Raw genomic sequence first — 15,434 nt, forward strand, 5'->3', positions numbered from 1 at the left:
CCTTAATAATTTGTTGAATAATTGAAATAATAGGAGGGCTGCAATGGAGCTCCCAGACGAGTGTCAGCAAGAGTCTTAAATTCAATAGAATGGGAGAATTGGACATACATGAACCACAAGAAACACAAACTTGAAACACAAGAAACTTGTATTATGATACTGTGACATTCATACAACTGATCAAATGCATACCACAAAAAAATTCATATACAATTTCAGATTTGACAAACAATTCTTTGCATCATCCCTGTTCACCATAAAAAATTGTACAAAAAAAATGAAAGAATACCAAATCAACGGCCAGAATCATAGATGTCAGAATATACCATTTTCGTTCTACAAATGAACATTGGGTTGCATGTATTTGTGTCATTGTCCATGCAACTAGGGTTTTTCACCTGGGAAGCCATAGACAAGCACTGAGGATCAAAGATTTCTGGTTGAATTTTTAGTTCCTCAAGGACTGAACCCACAAAGACACGAACAATCAGAGAAGAGCTTCCAAGAAAACAATATGACATAGCTGATTTTTGCTGTCATGAGCTAGCAAAGAAACTTTCCATCTATGTATATTCATTGATTGGCCAAATCCCATATTTTTTTCTTCAAGAGTCTCCCATTTGCGAAGGATGGTTGAATACCATTTCCTGCACCAAGATAAAAGCATTTTCTGTGAAGAAGGCAATTGCCACAGATGGAAGCATTTCCCATCAAAAAATGAAATAGGGTGAGAATGGGGAAAATGAGGAGGATAAGAACAGTTATTAGCAAGACTCCACACACTTGTATCAAAACTTAAATCAAGCAGAAGGGGAGATGTTTTGTGTGAAGTGAAAGACCTTGACCATAAGTGCTTGAAAAATCAAACAAAGTACTCAAAAAGATTAAGAATTATGCAAGCTTTCTAAACTTAAAACTTGATCAAATACTCCCAATTTTCAAGTCAACTAGGACTCAGGCTCTCATCAAGTTCAATTTGAGCTTTGAGTTTTAACCATAGCAAGAAAATTTAAATAAGTTAACTGAGAAGAAAATGACTAATATACCCGTAAATTAAGAATTTTAAGAAAACTAATACCAAGGTAAGAGTTATGCAAGGAACTAATAGACGACATCCTTTAAGTTCAGTTTCATGTTGTCACCTAATAAATATAAAATGATTTGTGAAGTGTACCTGATCACAAATGGGGCAGGTTTCACTTTTCTTCTTCCAAGCAAGAATGCATGCAAGGTGAAAATGATGACCACATCTGGTGGTAATTCTCGGCTTATCCTCAGTATATTCTGCAGGAATACATAGCATTTTTCACTAATTGGTTAATAGATAGAAATGCTATTAATAGCCATGACCAGATGAAAAATAGATGTGGGTACAAAGAGTGACACAGTACTTCAATGTTTCAAAATACCTTAACACAACACGTAAAGTGAACTTAACATACTCAGAATATACTCGAAGAGTGATCTTATATGCTAATTGGTTAAAACATAAGGCTTTTCAAACCAACCAAAAATATCAACAATCCTAACAGTTCAGAAGGATCATGCAAAAGACTTGATAGTACACATGATGTACACCCAAGGAGCAGAATGAAGGATGACTGTGCAATTAACTTCTGTAGTGTTCAGTATGGAACACGTTGCAACTAACAAAGCATATAAAATGATGGATGACTGTGCAAATAAAACTTTTCTGAAAACAGAAAATTAGAAACTAGGTGGTTAACAGAGTACCAAAAACATACTGTGCAAATAAAGCTTTGCTGAAAACAGAAAATTAGAAACTAGGTGGTTAACAGAGTACCAAAAACATAGGTGACCCATACTTCTCGGTTTATATGCAAGACACCTAATGATGATAGTGATCTCCATGATGGTACTTTATTATCAAAATTGTTATTATAATAAATCTACTTTTAAAATAATATTACACTAATCTCTCCTTTAAAATATTCTGAAATGAAGGGGAAACCCCATTAGAATTAAATGGCATTTTATCTGGGAGATAAACTAACATGCCCTTAAATGAGAACTAATTACCAATATTTTTATTTAATTTCTCTCCCTCCATGTTTAATTAGCAAAAGACACATAATTAGATAGTGAGATTTTAAGGTGTACGTGCAAAAAAATTAAAGGAAGTAACCAAAGACAGAAAAATGTTCGACTTCCTGCATTTAGCTAACACAAAAATTTCAATAAATAAGGGCCATTGCCAATAATCATAATGAAATTAAAGCCCATGAAGTGCTCTAAAGCATAGGAAACGACAAAAATACCTTCAAGACATATAGGGCAAACATCCTCCTCATTTGTTGGTTGTGCCAACTTTTCAGGTTCAATCTCAGGCAACTTTGTGGGTCCCGCAACATATCCCACAATATATTCAACGTCACTCTTTGTCCAGCCCTGCTCCTCAAGGAATTCTTCTAAAGTTTTCATCCCACTTACTGCCTCTCTAGTGGGCTGGGAATGTTCTGCCTGAGTTGGCTCATCAACCTTGCTGCCACTAGTCTCGCCAGGAAAATATTGTCGGCGTCCAAGAGCTGTATCATCAACCTTGCTGCCACTACTCTCGCCAGGAAAATATTGTTGGCGTCCAAATCTGGATCATCAACCTTGCTGCCACTAGTCTCGCCAGGAAAATTCTGTTGGCTTCCCATATGCAGTGGATGAGGTGGCGCTTGGTAAGTGTCACGAAATGATGTTTCCACATTGGTATCAACCGGAAGACCTGTAGGGATTGCAAGAGTTGGAGCATGGGAAGATGTTTCCAAATTCGTATCAACCGGTAGACCTGTAGGGATTGCAGGAGTTGGAGTATGGCCAGTTGAGGAGGCACCTTGCTCCGATGCCTGTGAGTGGGGTCTGCACAAAGGAATTATAAAATTAAATAGGATACATGAAGAAAATCAGTTCCAATGCCGGTGGAAATTTAAAATCATGCTCACAAAATAATAGCACGCGAAGAACATAAAGAAGTTCTAAATATGTCACAGGACAACAAAAATACAGTAACCAAACTCCTTATACGAAGTCTTTATACAATTAAGGAAACATCCCTCTTACAAGGTAAAGAAGAATGATACTAGTGTTGTCACAACAATGGGTGTATACAACTCAATTTGACACCAGATTGAAGTAAACAGAAATATTACAACTACGAGTTGAATTCAACTTGCTGATATCTTTACAAAGGTTGTAGGGGCTACTCTTCTTAGGGATACGTGTATCAAGCTGAGCATGTCAAATCTATATGGCCTACCTCTAGGGGAAGTGTTGTAATATATTGTAATGGCTTGTAATATGACCATAAATAGTTAGTTCATTTGTTATTCTTAATTCTTTGTTTTTCATTGTTTACCCTCACAAGGGCATTTTTGTCATTTTCAATAAAAATGTGTTAACATATAGCAAAGAATCTCACTTATATCCTCATGCTTTCGCCCACGAATATTTCTCTCTACTCTTCAATCTCTTTAGCTCTCATCTCTTCTTCTCATTTGAACTACTTTCCAACAAATCCTTTGGAAGAAGTGAAAAACCCTCTAAAAGTGATTTAAATCAAAGAAATCACCCAAGAATATCACAGAATATGATCAATAGAGACCTAAAGTTTCTTACCAAACAGAAAGAGAGATGTCTATATTACACCTCGTGGATCTGTTTGTATCTAAACTAGATCTGGTCATAGATGTCATGACTCCTTCATTCTTGATCAAATAAGAGAGAGAGAGAGGGAGAGAGAGAGAGAGAGAGAGAGAGAGAGGAAGATTTCATGATTTGGGGGAAATTAAGTTATCTTAAGTTACCATCAATGGAAAATTTCTTCAAATGTCTCCAAGATCTGAACAAGTCATCTTGGGTAAAGCGGTGGGCATCTTTTATCCAATTAGTCAACCCTTTTAAAGACGCTACTTCTTCCAACATAGCATTGCCGTTGCTGGCCTCCCCCTCTCCTTCTCCTCCAATCTCCAACCCATCAAAGCTTCCAATCATATCCAATTCCTCCAAACGAGTCAACCTACATATGACTGCATTTCTTGGTATAACTTCAAGATTTCGATTGTATGATAAGTCCAAACTCCTTAGATTTGTCAAATTTCCAATTTCCACTGGCAGTTGGCTGAAACGGTTATTAGAGAGATCGAGGGATTCTAGTGCTTTCAGTTCCCCGACATGTGACAAGCCAGTCGAAAGAGACCAACAACCTTGTAGGCAGAGTTCCTTAAGGTTCTGCAGGCATGCGAGAGATGGGGGTATCCTTTTAATAGCCGTGTCCCCTATATCCAAAACACGAAGATCGTTGATGGTTTCAAAAAACTTGTCGGGTATTTCTGCCAAATTACTACTTTCTTGCATCAATAATGTTAGAAGCTGGGGGCATTCCACTCTATCTGGAAGTTTACTTATTCTGTTGATCATCAACGAGAGCCTCTTACATTCTTGTAACCTCTCCATTTTTGGCCAATCTTTGAGTCCTAATCCAGCCTTCACCACAAACTTATAGTCACCTTCTTTGGATGCAATCCAAATGGCCATATCCCGTACCATGTCATGCATACTTATCTCCCCTTTCTGTTCACTCTCAAGCAACAAGCTACAAGACTTGAGGGTCTCAATTAAGGTACATCCTTTATTCATTGCTTCCTCTAAATTCTCAAACTTCTTCAAGATTCCCTCAGCAATCAAGTATCTAATCATCCGATCCACAGGAATTTTGAAGTCCTCTGGAAATAGAGCACAGAACAAGAAACATTGTTTTAGCTCCTCAGTTTTCAAATGACTAAAGCTTATTCTGAGGGATTGATACACATCCTTCTCCATGCCTTCAATATATATCGGGTCTGATCTTTTCAGTTGGGTTACTGCATTCTCCCAGACTGATAAATTGTTGTTACCACTTAGTGCTCCCCCAAGTGTAACAAGTGCTAATGGCAGACCACGGCATTCTTGAGCAGCCATCCTTGCCACATTTTGCAGGCTTCGACAATCAACAACATCTCCCACTTTCTCTCTAAACAAATTCCAGGATTCATCCTCTGACAACAAATTTACGTGGATATTATCTTTGCTTCCCATCTGTCGGCATATATCTAAGCTTCGAGATGTTAATAAAATCTTACACCCCTTATTTTCATCACCATAGGGAATTCCTATATTGATTATATCTAATCTTTCCCACAAATCATCCAAGATTATCAGTAACTTCTTATCACCCATTAATCTTGTCCTTAGTTTACTTGTTCTAAGGAATTCAATTTCCTCTTTGAGTTCCATTCCCACTTTCTTTGCAATTTCGTCTTGGATGATTTTTAATTTTACATCCTTAGACACAGTAACCATCACAATTGCTTCAAAAGCTGATGTCCCTTTCAATTTATTGTTTACATTTTTCACAAGAGTGGTTTTTCCAATTCCACCCATGCCATATACACCAATCATTCTGATATTTTCATCCTTTAGAGCATCCATGACTTTCTTCAATGACAAATCTACTGTCTTTAGAGTATCAATTGAAGGAGTAGGTTGTAACTCTACCCTTGGACGTGGCGGGGATGTTGCCACATTCTCGAATGTTCCATTATCATGGTGTTTGGTAATGGCTTCTACCTTATCTTTTGCCTGTTTACTCAACCTATATCACCGACTCCAATTCGGACACCACTCCTTAAAGCATCTCATGTTTTCTCCAGGATTGACCTCTATTTGATTTGCTTCCAATATCATTTTATCTGCTCTGTCGATCCACATTTGAACTTCTAGAAGGACCACATTAGCATTTAAACATCTTTCATCTACACGATTCTGTATAGTGTTTCTCCTCGCTACAAGTTCTTGCAGACGTCTTTTTAAATTTTCAACATTGCCTTCAATAGATAGTCCATGCGCTTCTTAAGAGGTTCCCAGGAACACTTTGCTATATCTATGAGAACTTGAATCAATGCGTCCATAGTCTTCTCCACACAAAGAAACCACAAACAATTCTACAAAAAGAACAAAGAGAACAAAATGACAATAATAAAAGTTAACAAGTCTATGAGATTATTATGAATTGGACTTGTAATTGAATCATAGGGACAACCAAAATGCGTAGTTAACATGAAATAACTTTTTTATTGTGAAATTAGTTCTTTAGCATTGTATGATGCAAACGAAAAAACCAAACACTCTGCTAACTTGGCTTTGTCTTGCCCATTTATGTTCGACTAGCCATTTTTTGGAGTGTAGTACTACAGCACAAACCATTAAGAAGATATTATCATGCTAAAAATAATGAGTGACTAAGGATAACATGGCATTTATTATCTATTTTATTCTACATTAGTAAAAACATCAATTTATTTCTCTTCAGTGTCATTGACTTCAACAATAACATAAATTGCCTAGTTTTTATAAATTTTACAAGTAATAATTTGTCAACATTCATTTTAGAAAAATTAATTTTCTATTAAAAATGCTATTATATGTTGCATAAAACAGAGAGATGCGACTTGTTTACGCCATAAAACATTATTATTGCCTCCTTATTAATATTTTTATTTAACTATTTAATTATTTTAAAGAAAAAATATGTTTTGATCTCATTATTGTTTGAAAATGCTTTTTATAATTTTAGTATTTCTAATTCACAATGAAAAGTTCAAATGATGAAAATTTAACTGCCACTTTGAATTATTTAACTTTAAAATCACAGCAACAAGTAAAATCAAAATATAGCTAATTATTTTTATTTTACCCTTGAATATAGTATAGAGAGATCCAAATTCTGTATCTGTAGATAGACACTCTAAACTACACTCCTAAATTGTATGAAGAAAAGGCAAAAACCAAAAGAACAAGAACAACACAAACTCATTGGAGAAATCCGACAAGAAGAACTTCTAAGTCATCACTAATTATGGCACTCCCCTAGAAGAGTTGGCTAACAGATATGGTTGCGGGATCATAGGCATGGCGGAATAGTTACATGAAGAATAAAAGAGGTTGAAGAAAGAGTTAGTTGTTAAATAGGATTCTTGAGTGTGTGGTATTAGTTAGAAAACTAAAGTAAACAATGATATGTCGAAGGGTTTGATTTATTTTAGGATTCAAGGTCAGAAGCTTCTTGATGCAGTGCCAACATGGCAGCCATGTCATGCTTAAGTGGTTTTGGTGGAGCTCCAAGGTGCATTCCTGCAGTAATGTTGTAGGCCCGTTTTTTTACCTCGTTTTTGGACCTCTAAATGGTAGAATTATGGAAAGTGGTAAACTACAAAGTTGTAGGTATCTTTGAGATCTTTCCATCAAGTATTTGTGCTCGAAAATTGGTGAAGTGGTTAGGAAGTTATGGCAGTTTTAGTGGATTGTGTCTGTAGGTGCCCAAAATAGTCAAAGTTAGTGAGTTCCAATGCAATTAATGGTATGTTAGTCCCTAAGCTAGCTAGTGGAGGAGCGAATTTGCTTTAGTTTTCTTTTATTTGAAGAGTTAGAAACCATCTTGAAAGGGGATTTTGGATGTTGATAAACTTAAGTAATTGATGGAATATCAATTGGGTTGAGCATTGTTCCCATTTTGGTTTTTCTTCTCTTGTTGTGTTTTGTGTTCTAATTTCTCTTCTTCTTCCCTCTTAAGCACCCGCATTATTTGGTATCAAAGCCAAAGTTACAATCTTGGGCTAGCTTCGATTTGATTTTCATGGTGGCACGAACAGGTAGAGGAAGGCATGGTAACCAAATGATGGAAGATTTGAGAGATGAAAGAGATGATGAACTTCAAGCACTTCAAAGACAAGTTGAGCAACTTACCATGCGTCTTAAACGCTAAGAGGCTCGTAGTGAACGTGGTGGATCAAGCTGTGGAGGTTCTAGTGATGAATCCGATGTGAATCACTTCATCAATACTCGTGAGGAGGCTAGGTCGGGAAGGTTCTATCGCATTTCAACACCGTCAAGATTGATTTGCCGGAGTTTCATGGTTGTCAACAACCCAAAGAGTTTCTTGAATGGCTTAGTGCCATTGAGAAGTTCTTTGATTACAATGAGACACCCGAAAGCCAACGTGTGAAGCTTGTGGCTACATGGCTTAGTGGCTACGCTTCAACATAATGGGATAAAGTTCAAGAAATGAGAATCCGGAAAGGAAAGCATAAGATTTCTTCTTGGGACAAAATGAAGTCAAGGCTTAAGGAGAAATTTCTTCTGTTGAATTTTTCCCAAATTATCTTTTCTCAACTCAACAACCTACGCCAAGAATCCAAGAGTGTGTTGGACTACACTAAAGAATTCTACAAACTCATGGCTCGTAATGATAATCAATAGTGTGAAGATCAACTTGTGGCAAGGTATGTTGATGGTTTGAAGTTTTCTATTCGATGAGGTAGAGATGCACCGATCATTGAGTGTCAATGATGCATATCAACTAGCCTTGAAGGTGGGGGCTAAACTTGGTCGTCGTGGTAACAAGAAGTTTGTTGATGTTTGTAGCCTCTATCCTTCTTCCGACGATAAATCTTCACATGGTAGAGATGCAAGTTCGAAACCTGAACATTACAACAAGATTTCTACAAAATCAGCCCCTACACATCAAGTTGGAAATCAACCCAATCGTCCCAACAATTCAAATTCTTGTTTCAAGTGGGGTCAAATTAGCCATCGTTTCAAAGATTGTCCAAAGAGGCAAGTAGTGGCCTTCGGTGATGAAGAAAATGATGATAATTTTGTTGATGATTCAAATCAGCTCATATATGATGAGGAAGATGACATACAACATGAAAAAATCGAACCCGAAGAAGGAGAAAGCTTGGTGATCCTTGATCTAAAACAGATCTGGTCGTAGATGATTCTTTCCAACAAATCCTTTGGAAAAAGTGAAAAACCCTCCAAAAGTGATTTAAATCAAAGAAATCACCCAAGAAAATCACAGAATATGATCTAGTTTACACCTCGTGGATCTGTTTGTATCTAAACTAGATCTGGTCATAGATGTCATGACCCCTTCATTCTTGATCAAATAAGAGAGAGAGAGAGAGAGAGAGAGAGAGAGAGAGAGAGAGAGAGAGGAGGAGGAGGAAGAGGAGGAAGATTTCATGATTAGGGGGACATTAAGTTATCTTAAGTTACCATCAATGGAAATTAAGGACGAAGACTTCATGATTTGGGGGGAAAATGAAGTTATCTTTAAGTTACCATCAATGGAAATTACATAAGCACCCTTTTCAGTGTGCACATATTACAAAAGGATATAAATGAATAAAATGATTATTCAACCCTATTATGTACAACATAAACCAACATTAACTACTGTTAGAAACAGGAAAGTACATGAAAGAATTAATGAATACAATGGCAATAAGTTATAGCTATGGATACAATAACTACATATTTAGCATATGGATACCATTTTGCAAAATCCAAATGGTTAAAATTACTGATAGCTGGAATTAAGAAACTAATAAGAAACACCATATGATTGCAGCACAGAGATAAGAAGAGAAGGACTTATGAATGTAGAGATATACCTGTGCCTCATTCGACTTATTTCATGGACTAGAAAAGCAATCACCCATTTCTGTCAATTTTTTTTAAGTCTGCTATCGACAAGGAAGAAAAAAATGCTGTAAAAAAAAAGCCATTAATCTTACATATGGCCAAAATATTTACTGAAGCCTCTGAATGAGTAAGTTAGCACAACTTGGTGTAATATTTTGAGTTACAATTCCAGAAGCACCAGAAAAAAAATTTCAACACACATGAAATATCTAAGCAGAAGTGTCACACGTAATGAACCACTTCTTGGTAATTCTCGATGTACAAATAAAACTACTCCCAGCAAGTCTAACTACGAAAGTATTGGTCCAACTACCAGTAAATAACATAGATGATTAAAGTTATTTTCAACATCCATGAAATTGCATTCTGGATCGCAATAAACCTATCTCAGAATAATCCTAGAGAATGCACATAGAAAAAATATCTAATGCAGTTCTCATTCTGATCAGATAATTACGTAGATCTATAGCCATGCTCATTGATGCCTAGGAACTTCTCGTATGTCCTGAATTTTCTTTATAAACCTTTAAGACCATCTAGGTTCAAATTAAGTCCTAACCAAATAGATTAAAAAAAGGGGGGAATATATTCCTTGATAGACCTAGTTGCGCTGAAGTTTGGGTAACTAATGATTTTTTTTTGTCTTATTTATGTTTTGGGGAAAGTGTAGAACTTCCTGAATTTTTCCTCCTTTATCTGTTTTTGATAATGCAACATTAATGAAATACCATCTATAGCTTTTAGTACTACAAATTTGTATAAGGACATCACCTTCATTGTTTTCTGCTTGTTTATGTCAATCAACGAATAATTTGCAGAAGAATATTTACACTTGTGTTCTGTTATTTTTGGTGAATTGACCAAAGGCTTCCAATCATCTTGGTTGAGGTTTGGAAAAGAATTTAAAGATTTACTACCGAAGTTGGAGGACGCTCATCCTTTAGATTGTCTGAGCACGAAAGAATCCACAAAAAGTGCAAAACCTTAATCAGAACATACAAAAGTTCAAGAAAAGAATGAAATAAACCACATAATTTCCAAATTCTGTCAATGCATGTGCTTAAAAAGAAAAGAAAAAAGATAGAGAAAGATAGAGAAGGAGACTTCATTGTAGTGAAGGAATCGATGGGGTTTCCATGAATGTGATTGCATTCTACATGCTCAGAGCTACTTGAATGTTAAATTGTTAATCTCATATTCTTTGCTTCCTTCACTCCCCTTCTCTGAAACCCCATCAGTATTTGACTTCATTGCTTATTATTAGCAAGATCGCCAACACGTGAAAAAAGTAGCTAAAAAATCACATGCATAATAACCACACCAACAGCCCCACAAGATCCATATGATAGATGTGAAATCCGACCACTTTCAGCATACGCTCAATTTTTACTTGGATAGTACGTCCTTAACCAACACAACCAATAAGAAATAGTTTTTTTTTTTCTAAAAACCAAATCAGGTTATAAATATTCGAAGGAATGATCAAATTGAGACATTACATAAAATCACACATCATATTTTAAATAATTATTAATAACTATATAAAAATCTATAGGATGCAAAATGTTTTTAATGTACATCCAAATAAGTCATACTATGACATTCAACATTGAAGTTAGGCCCTGTTTGTTTTTTGTTTTTTAGAACTAATTGTGAGTCAAAAGCTGATTATTGGACTCAAACTTAACGCCCTGTTCGTTTGAGATTATGATCATCCTATAGAATTTCTACATGGTATGAGCTAAAGAGTAAAGGTCACTCGGAAATATGTGAAAGCTCTATGTGTGTTTAAGAGTGGAAGAAATCCACAGTACCAGAATACAGTTGGCATAAATCCTATCAAGAATTTATAAGGTTTCGATTTTTGTGATTATATATGAAAATTCAAAGCCGCATTAGATAGAAAAGAAATCTTATAAAAGGATTAAGCACAGGGAAAAAAGAATACAAAAAATCTTATAAAAGGATTCAGCACAGAGAAAGAATACGAACAACAAATTAAATGAACAGAATAACACGGAATATATTTGAATGGAAATGACCAACAAAAAGAATATCGCATCAAAGAACTGATCGAATCGTAATAATTCAAACTGAAAAACAGAAAGGAAAAGAAGAAAAAAGAAATAGAATGTGAACAACGAATTGAATTAACCGAATAACATCGAATATATTCGAATGACAACAACAAACAAAACAAATACAGTATCAAAGAACTGATCAAATCATAATTATTCAAACTGAAAAAAGAAAAAAAAAAGAATGCGAACAACGAATTCAATTAATCGAATATATTCTAATGGCAACGACCAACAAAAAAGATGCCTTATCAAAGAACTGATCAAATCATCATAATTCAAAATGAGAAAAAAGAAAAAAGAATAAGAAAAGAAATGCGAACAACGAATTCAATTAAATGAATAATATCGAATGCATTCGAATGGAAACAAGCAAAAAAACAAATATTGTATCAAAGAACAACTGGATAAAAAAAGAAAAAAAGAACAGACAAAAGAATATGAACAATGAATTCAATTAGCCAAATATCATCGAATATTTTCAAACAACACAAATGCCAAATAAAAAAACTGATCAAATAACAATAATTCAAAACTGAGAAAAAAGAAAAACAAGAGCACGAAAAAGAATGCGAACAGCGAATTCAATTAACCGAATAACATCGAACGGCAATGACAAGCAAAACAAATATCATATCAATGAACAATAACATGGAATGGAAATGACAAACAAAACAAATATCGTATCAATGAACTAATGAAATCATAATAAAATTCAAACTGAGAAAAGAACAACTATCAAACAGAACACTACAAAAGAACCAAGAACAAAAAATGCCCAGTAGATTAGATCATCCGAGCATGAAACAATTGTGCAAAACCCTAATCAGAACATACAAAAGATAAAGAAAACAATGAAGAGAACCACAAAATTTCAGAATTCTGACAATGCAATTGTCAGAATTCTGAAAAATCAATAGGGGAATTCTTAAAAAGATAGAGAAGGAGACTTGAAATGGGTACCTTAAAAATCAATAGGGGAATTCTTTGGAAGTAGAAATCGAGTTCCTAAATTTCTTCTTCTGAAGAGATACTGTGTTCTTTTTACTTTCAGGGGAAGAGAATTAGAGAGAGGAGAGGTTTTACAAATGAGAGCGATGCAATTGTTTGAAATTTTGAAAGAAACCACTTTATATGAGTAACCCAATTTGAACATAAAATTACGATATTGCCCTGTAAAAGATCCCCCAAGGCAAGATCCCATTGGTGGGCCCGTAGGGGTGCAACTTGGGTCAGGCTCAACCCGATCCGGACGGGTTCAACCTGATTTTGGCTCGGGTTGGTATTTTCTCGGGTTGGGTTGGGTTGGGTTGGGTTAGGTTTGGGAAAAGCCAACCCAATTTAGATTCAAGTTGGGTTAGGGTTGAGCCTTTGGCAACCCTACCCGACCCGAACCCGACCTTCGTCTTCCTTTTCTCAGGATTATGTTTTTCTTTCTTTTAATTTTCTATTTGGCCGTAGATGAACTCGATCCCAACCCGGCTCAACCCAAACCAACTCAGCTCAACGCGACCCGATTTAGAGGCGGGTTGGGTTACGGTTGACCATCCGCAACCCGAGGCTCGGGTTGGGTTGGGTTAGGCTTGAGGGAATGCTATCTCGGGTTGGATTAGGGTTAGCTTCTGCCCGACCCAACCCGACCCGAGTTGCACCCCAATGGCCCGTCACATTTTTTCAAAGATTCATACTAGGCGTGCAAGCACTGTTCTGATCAATCCTAACAGTCATTTTTTTGGCTCCTATGGAGACATTCTCACATAATCTGGACTGTTGATCTTGTAGAATATTTGAGAAGATCCAATTGGTTAAAGTCCTAAGGGAAAATGGATATTCCATTCATAAGATGAAGTCGCACAAAAAAATCAATGTTTTATATTTTCTTTGTGAAAATATCAACAATGCGTGAAGGGCCTAGGACTACCGAATCAAGTGGGATCAGCTGCAACGGGCTTGGACTGGAACATAATAATGAGGCCCAAGTTACTCTTTATCTTTACACCTCTTATGATAAAAAGAAAAAGAAAAAAAGAGGAATGCTAGATTCACAGGAGCCCTTGCCAAAAAAATGTACAAGGGCTCTCCCATGTCAATTTCCATTTATGATGTAAATTGGTCAATTTCCATTTTTGATGTCACAGAAAATTACAACCACAACTGTCATAAATGGAAATTGACCAATGGCAGAGCCCTTGTACCCTTTATTTGGCAAGGAGCCAAAGGGCTCCTGTGAGTTTAGCATTCCTCTAAAAAAATCACTTCAATCATAAAAGCCTTACATTCATTAACAAGTATTTTTTGTTGTTAAATATAATTGGTTAAATAGATATCTACTAATCGAGTAGATAACTTATCTATACCGTCGGCCAGAAACACAGTGGGCCCACATTGTTTGGATGATCCAAAGCATTCATTTGATAGGCCCTCACATAGATAGGGCGTGCCCAAAAAATCAGCTCCTTAGGATAATCCTAACCCTTCTAACTGTGGAGGTAAAAAATGGACAGATTTGAGAAGTTTTATATCCGTCCATTTTTACCTCCACATATCGAAGTGTTGGGATAATCTTATGGAGCTGATTTTTTGGGCACACCCTATATATGTAAAGGCCATCAAATGAATGATTTGCATCACCCAAAGAATGTGGCCCCCCACTATATTTTAAGTTGATGGAGTAGATAAGTTATATACTCAATCGAGTAGATACACTTCTCTCTCTCTCTCTCTCTCTCTCTCTCTCTCTCTCTCTCTATATATATATATATATATATATATATATATATATATATAGAGAGAGAGAGAGAGAGAGAGAGAGAGAAGGGTTCCTGAGGTTAACCTCATATAGCTTATATGAGGTGGCGCTCACAAAACATAAGGGGCCCACATTGTTAGGATGATCCAAAGCATTCATTTGAAAGGCCCCATCATAGATAGGGTGTGTACAAAAAATCAGCTCCATTGGATCATCCTAACCCATTTTTGCCCACAATGGATACACACTTTTTGCCCACAAATCTGCCCATTTTTTCCTCCACTTTTGGAGGGGTTAGGATGATCTAATGGAGCTGATTTTCGGTACACACTCTATCTATGATGGGGCCTTCCAAATGAATGGTTTGGATCATCCAAACAAAATGGGCGCCTTATGTTTTGTGAGCGCCACCTCATATAAGCTTATATGAGGTTAACCTCAGAAACTCTGTTCTCATATATATATATATATATATATATATATATATATATATATATATATAAAACTTAGAGAGAGAAAGAAGAGTTCCTACTCCCTAGAGTAGATAACTTATCTACTCCCTAGGCTTAAAATTCAGTACAGGCCAAATTATTTGGGTTATGCAAACCATATGATCATCCCAACCCTTAGAATTGTAGAGGTAAAAATGGACAGGTATAAATGTAAATACATGAAAATACCCCCTTAATGAAAATTTGCCCCCTCATTAAAGAGGGGCGCTTTTTTCGTTAAGATATGGTTTAGATTAGGGCTTCTTAAGAAAGCCTATAAATACCTTTCAGTGGAGCTAATTTCAAGAAGAAGAGAGAGAGGAAGATCGCGTCTTGCAATCGGGAAGGGTGAATCAAGGTAAGAACTATGTTCTTGATTGATTTTGTGTTCTTTGGAACCCTAACTCAAGGACTCAATGGTTTATAAGAATCAATTAGATGTCCGATTTTGTTTATTTAAGATGGGGGACTGATCTTGAATTCCTTTCTCACTAGGGAAAATCCATTGACCTCAAAGCGAAATTTCCAAAGGGTTTTATCTCTAATTTGCTTCATCAAGTGAAGCTAAAAAAGTCTGTAATATCA

The 15,434-nt window shown here is 36.0% G+C and overlaps 1 protein-coding gene and 1 pseudogene across 2 annotated transcripts in view; both read right to left on the reverse strand.

Moving 5' to 3' along the window:
* Nucleotides 1-538: 538 nt before the first annotated feature.
* On the reverse strand, nucleotides 539-3,701 carry LOC143857043 (uncharacterized; annotated as a pseudogene). The gene is made up of 4 exons (XR_013238443.1): nucleotides 3,655-3,701; nucleotides 2,280-2,868; nucleotides 1,175-1,284; nucleotides 539-647 (listed from the first exon to the last, which is right to left on the reverse strand). The product of XR_013238443.1 is annotated as an uncharacterized LOC143857043 (transcript).
* Nucleotides 3,702-3,798: 97 nt separating this feature from the next.
* Nucleotides 3,799-15,434, reverse strand: part of LOC143857044 (disease resistance protein At4g27190-like) — a 39,609-nt gene continuing 27,973 nt past the window's right edge. The window contains exons 3-5 of the mRNA XM_077367315.1: nucleotides 5,984-5,987; nucleotides 5,753-5,870; nucleotides 3,799-5,638 (exon numbers count right to left, since the gene is read on the reverse strand). Coding sequence (XP_077223430.1) covers nucleotides 3,799-5,638; nucleotides 5,753-5,870; nucleotides 5,984-5,987 — 1,962 coding nt within the window. The remainder of the gene's footprint in view (nucleotides 5,639-5,752; nucleotides 5,871-5,983; nucleotides 5,988-15,434) is intronic.

The sequence above is a fragment of the Tasmannia lanceolata genome, unplaced genomic scaffold (genome assembly GCF_043159265.1).
Source record: "Tasmannia lanceolata isolate RefF3 unplaced genomic scaffold, GAP_Taslan_0.1 ptg000024l, whole genome shotgun sequence".
NCBI lineage: Eukaryota > Viridiplantae > Streptophyta > Magnoliopsida > Canellales > Winteraceae > Tasmannia > Tasmannia lanceolata.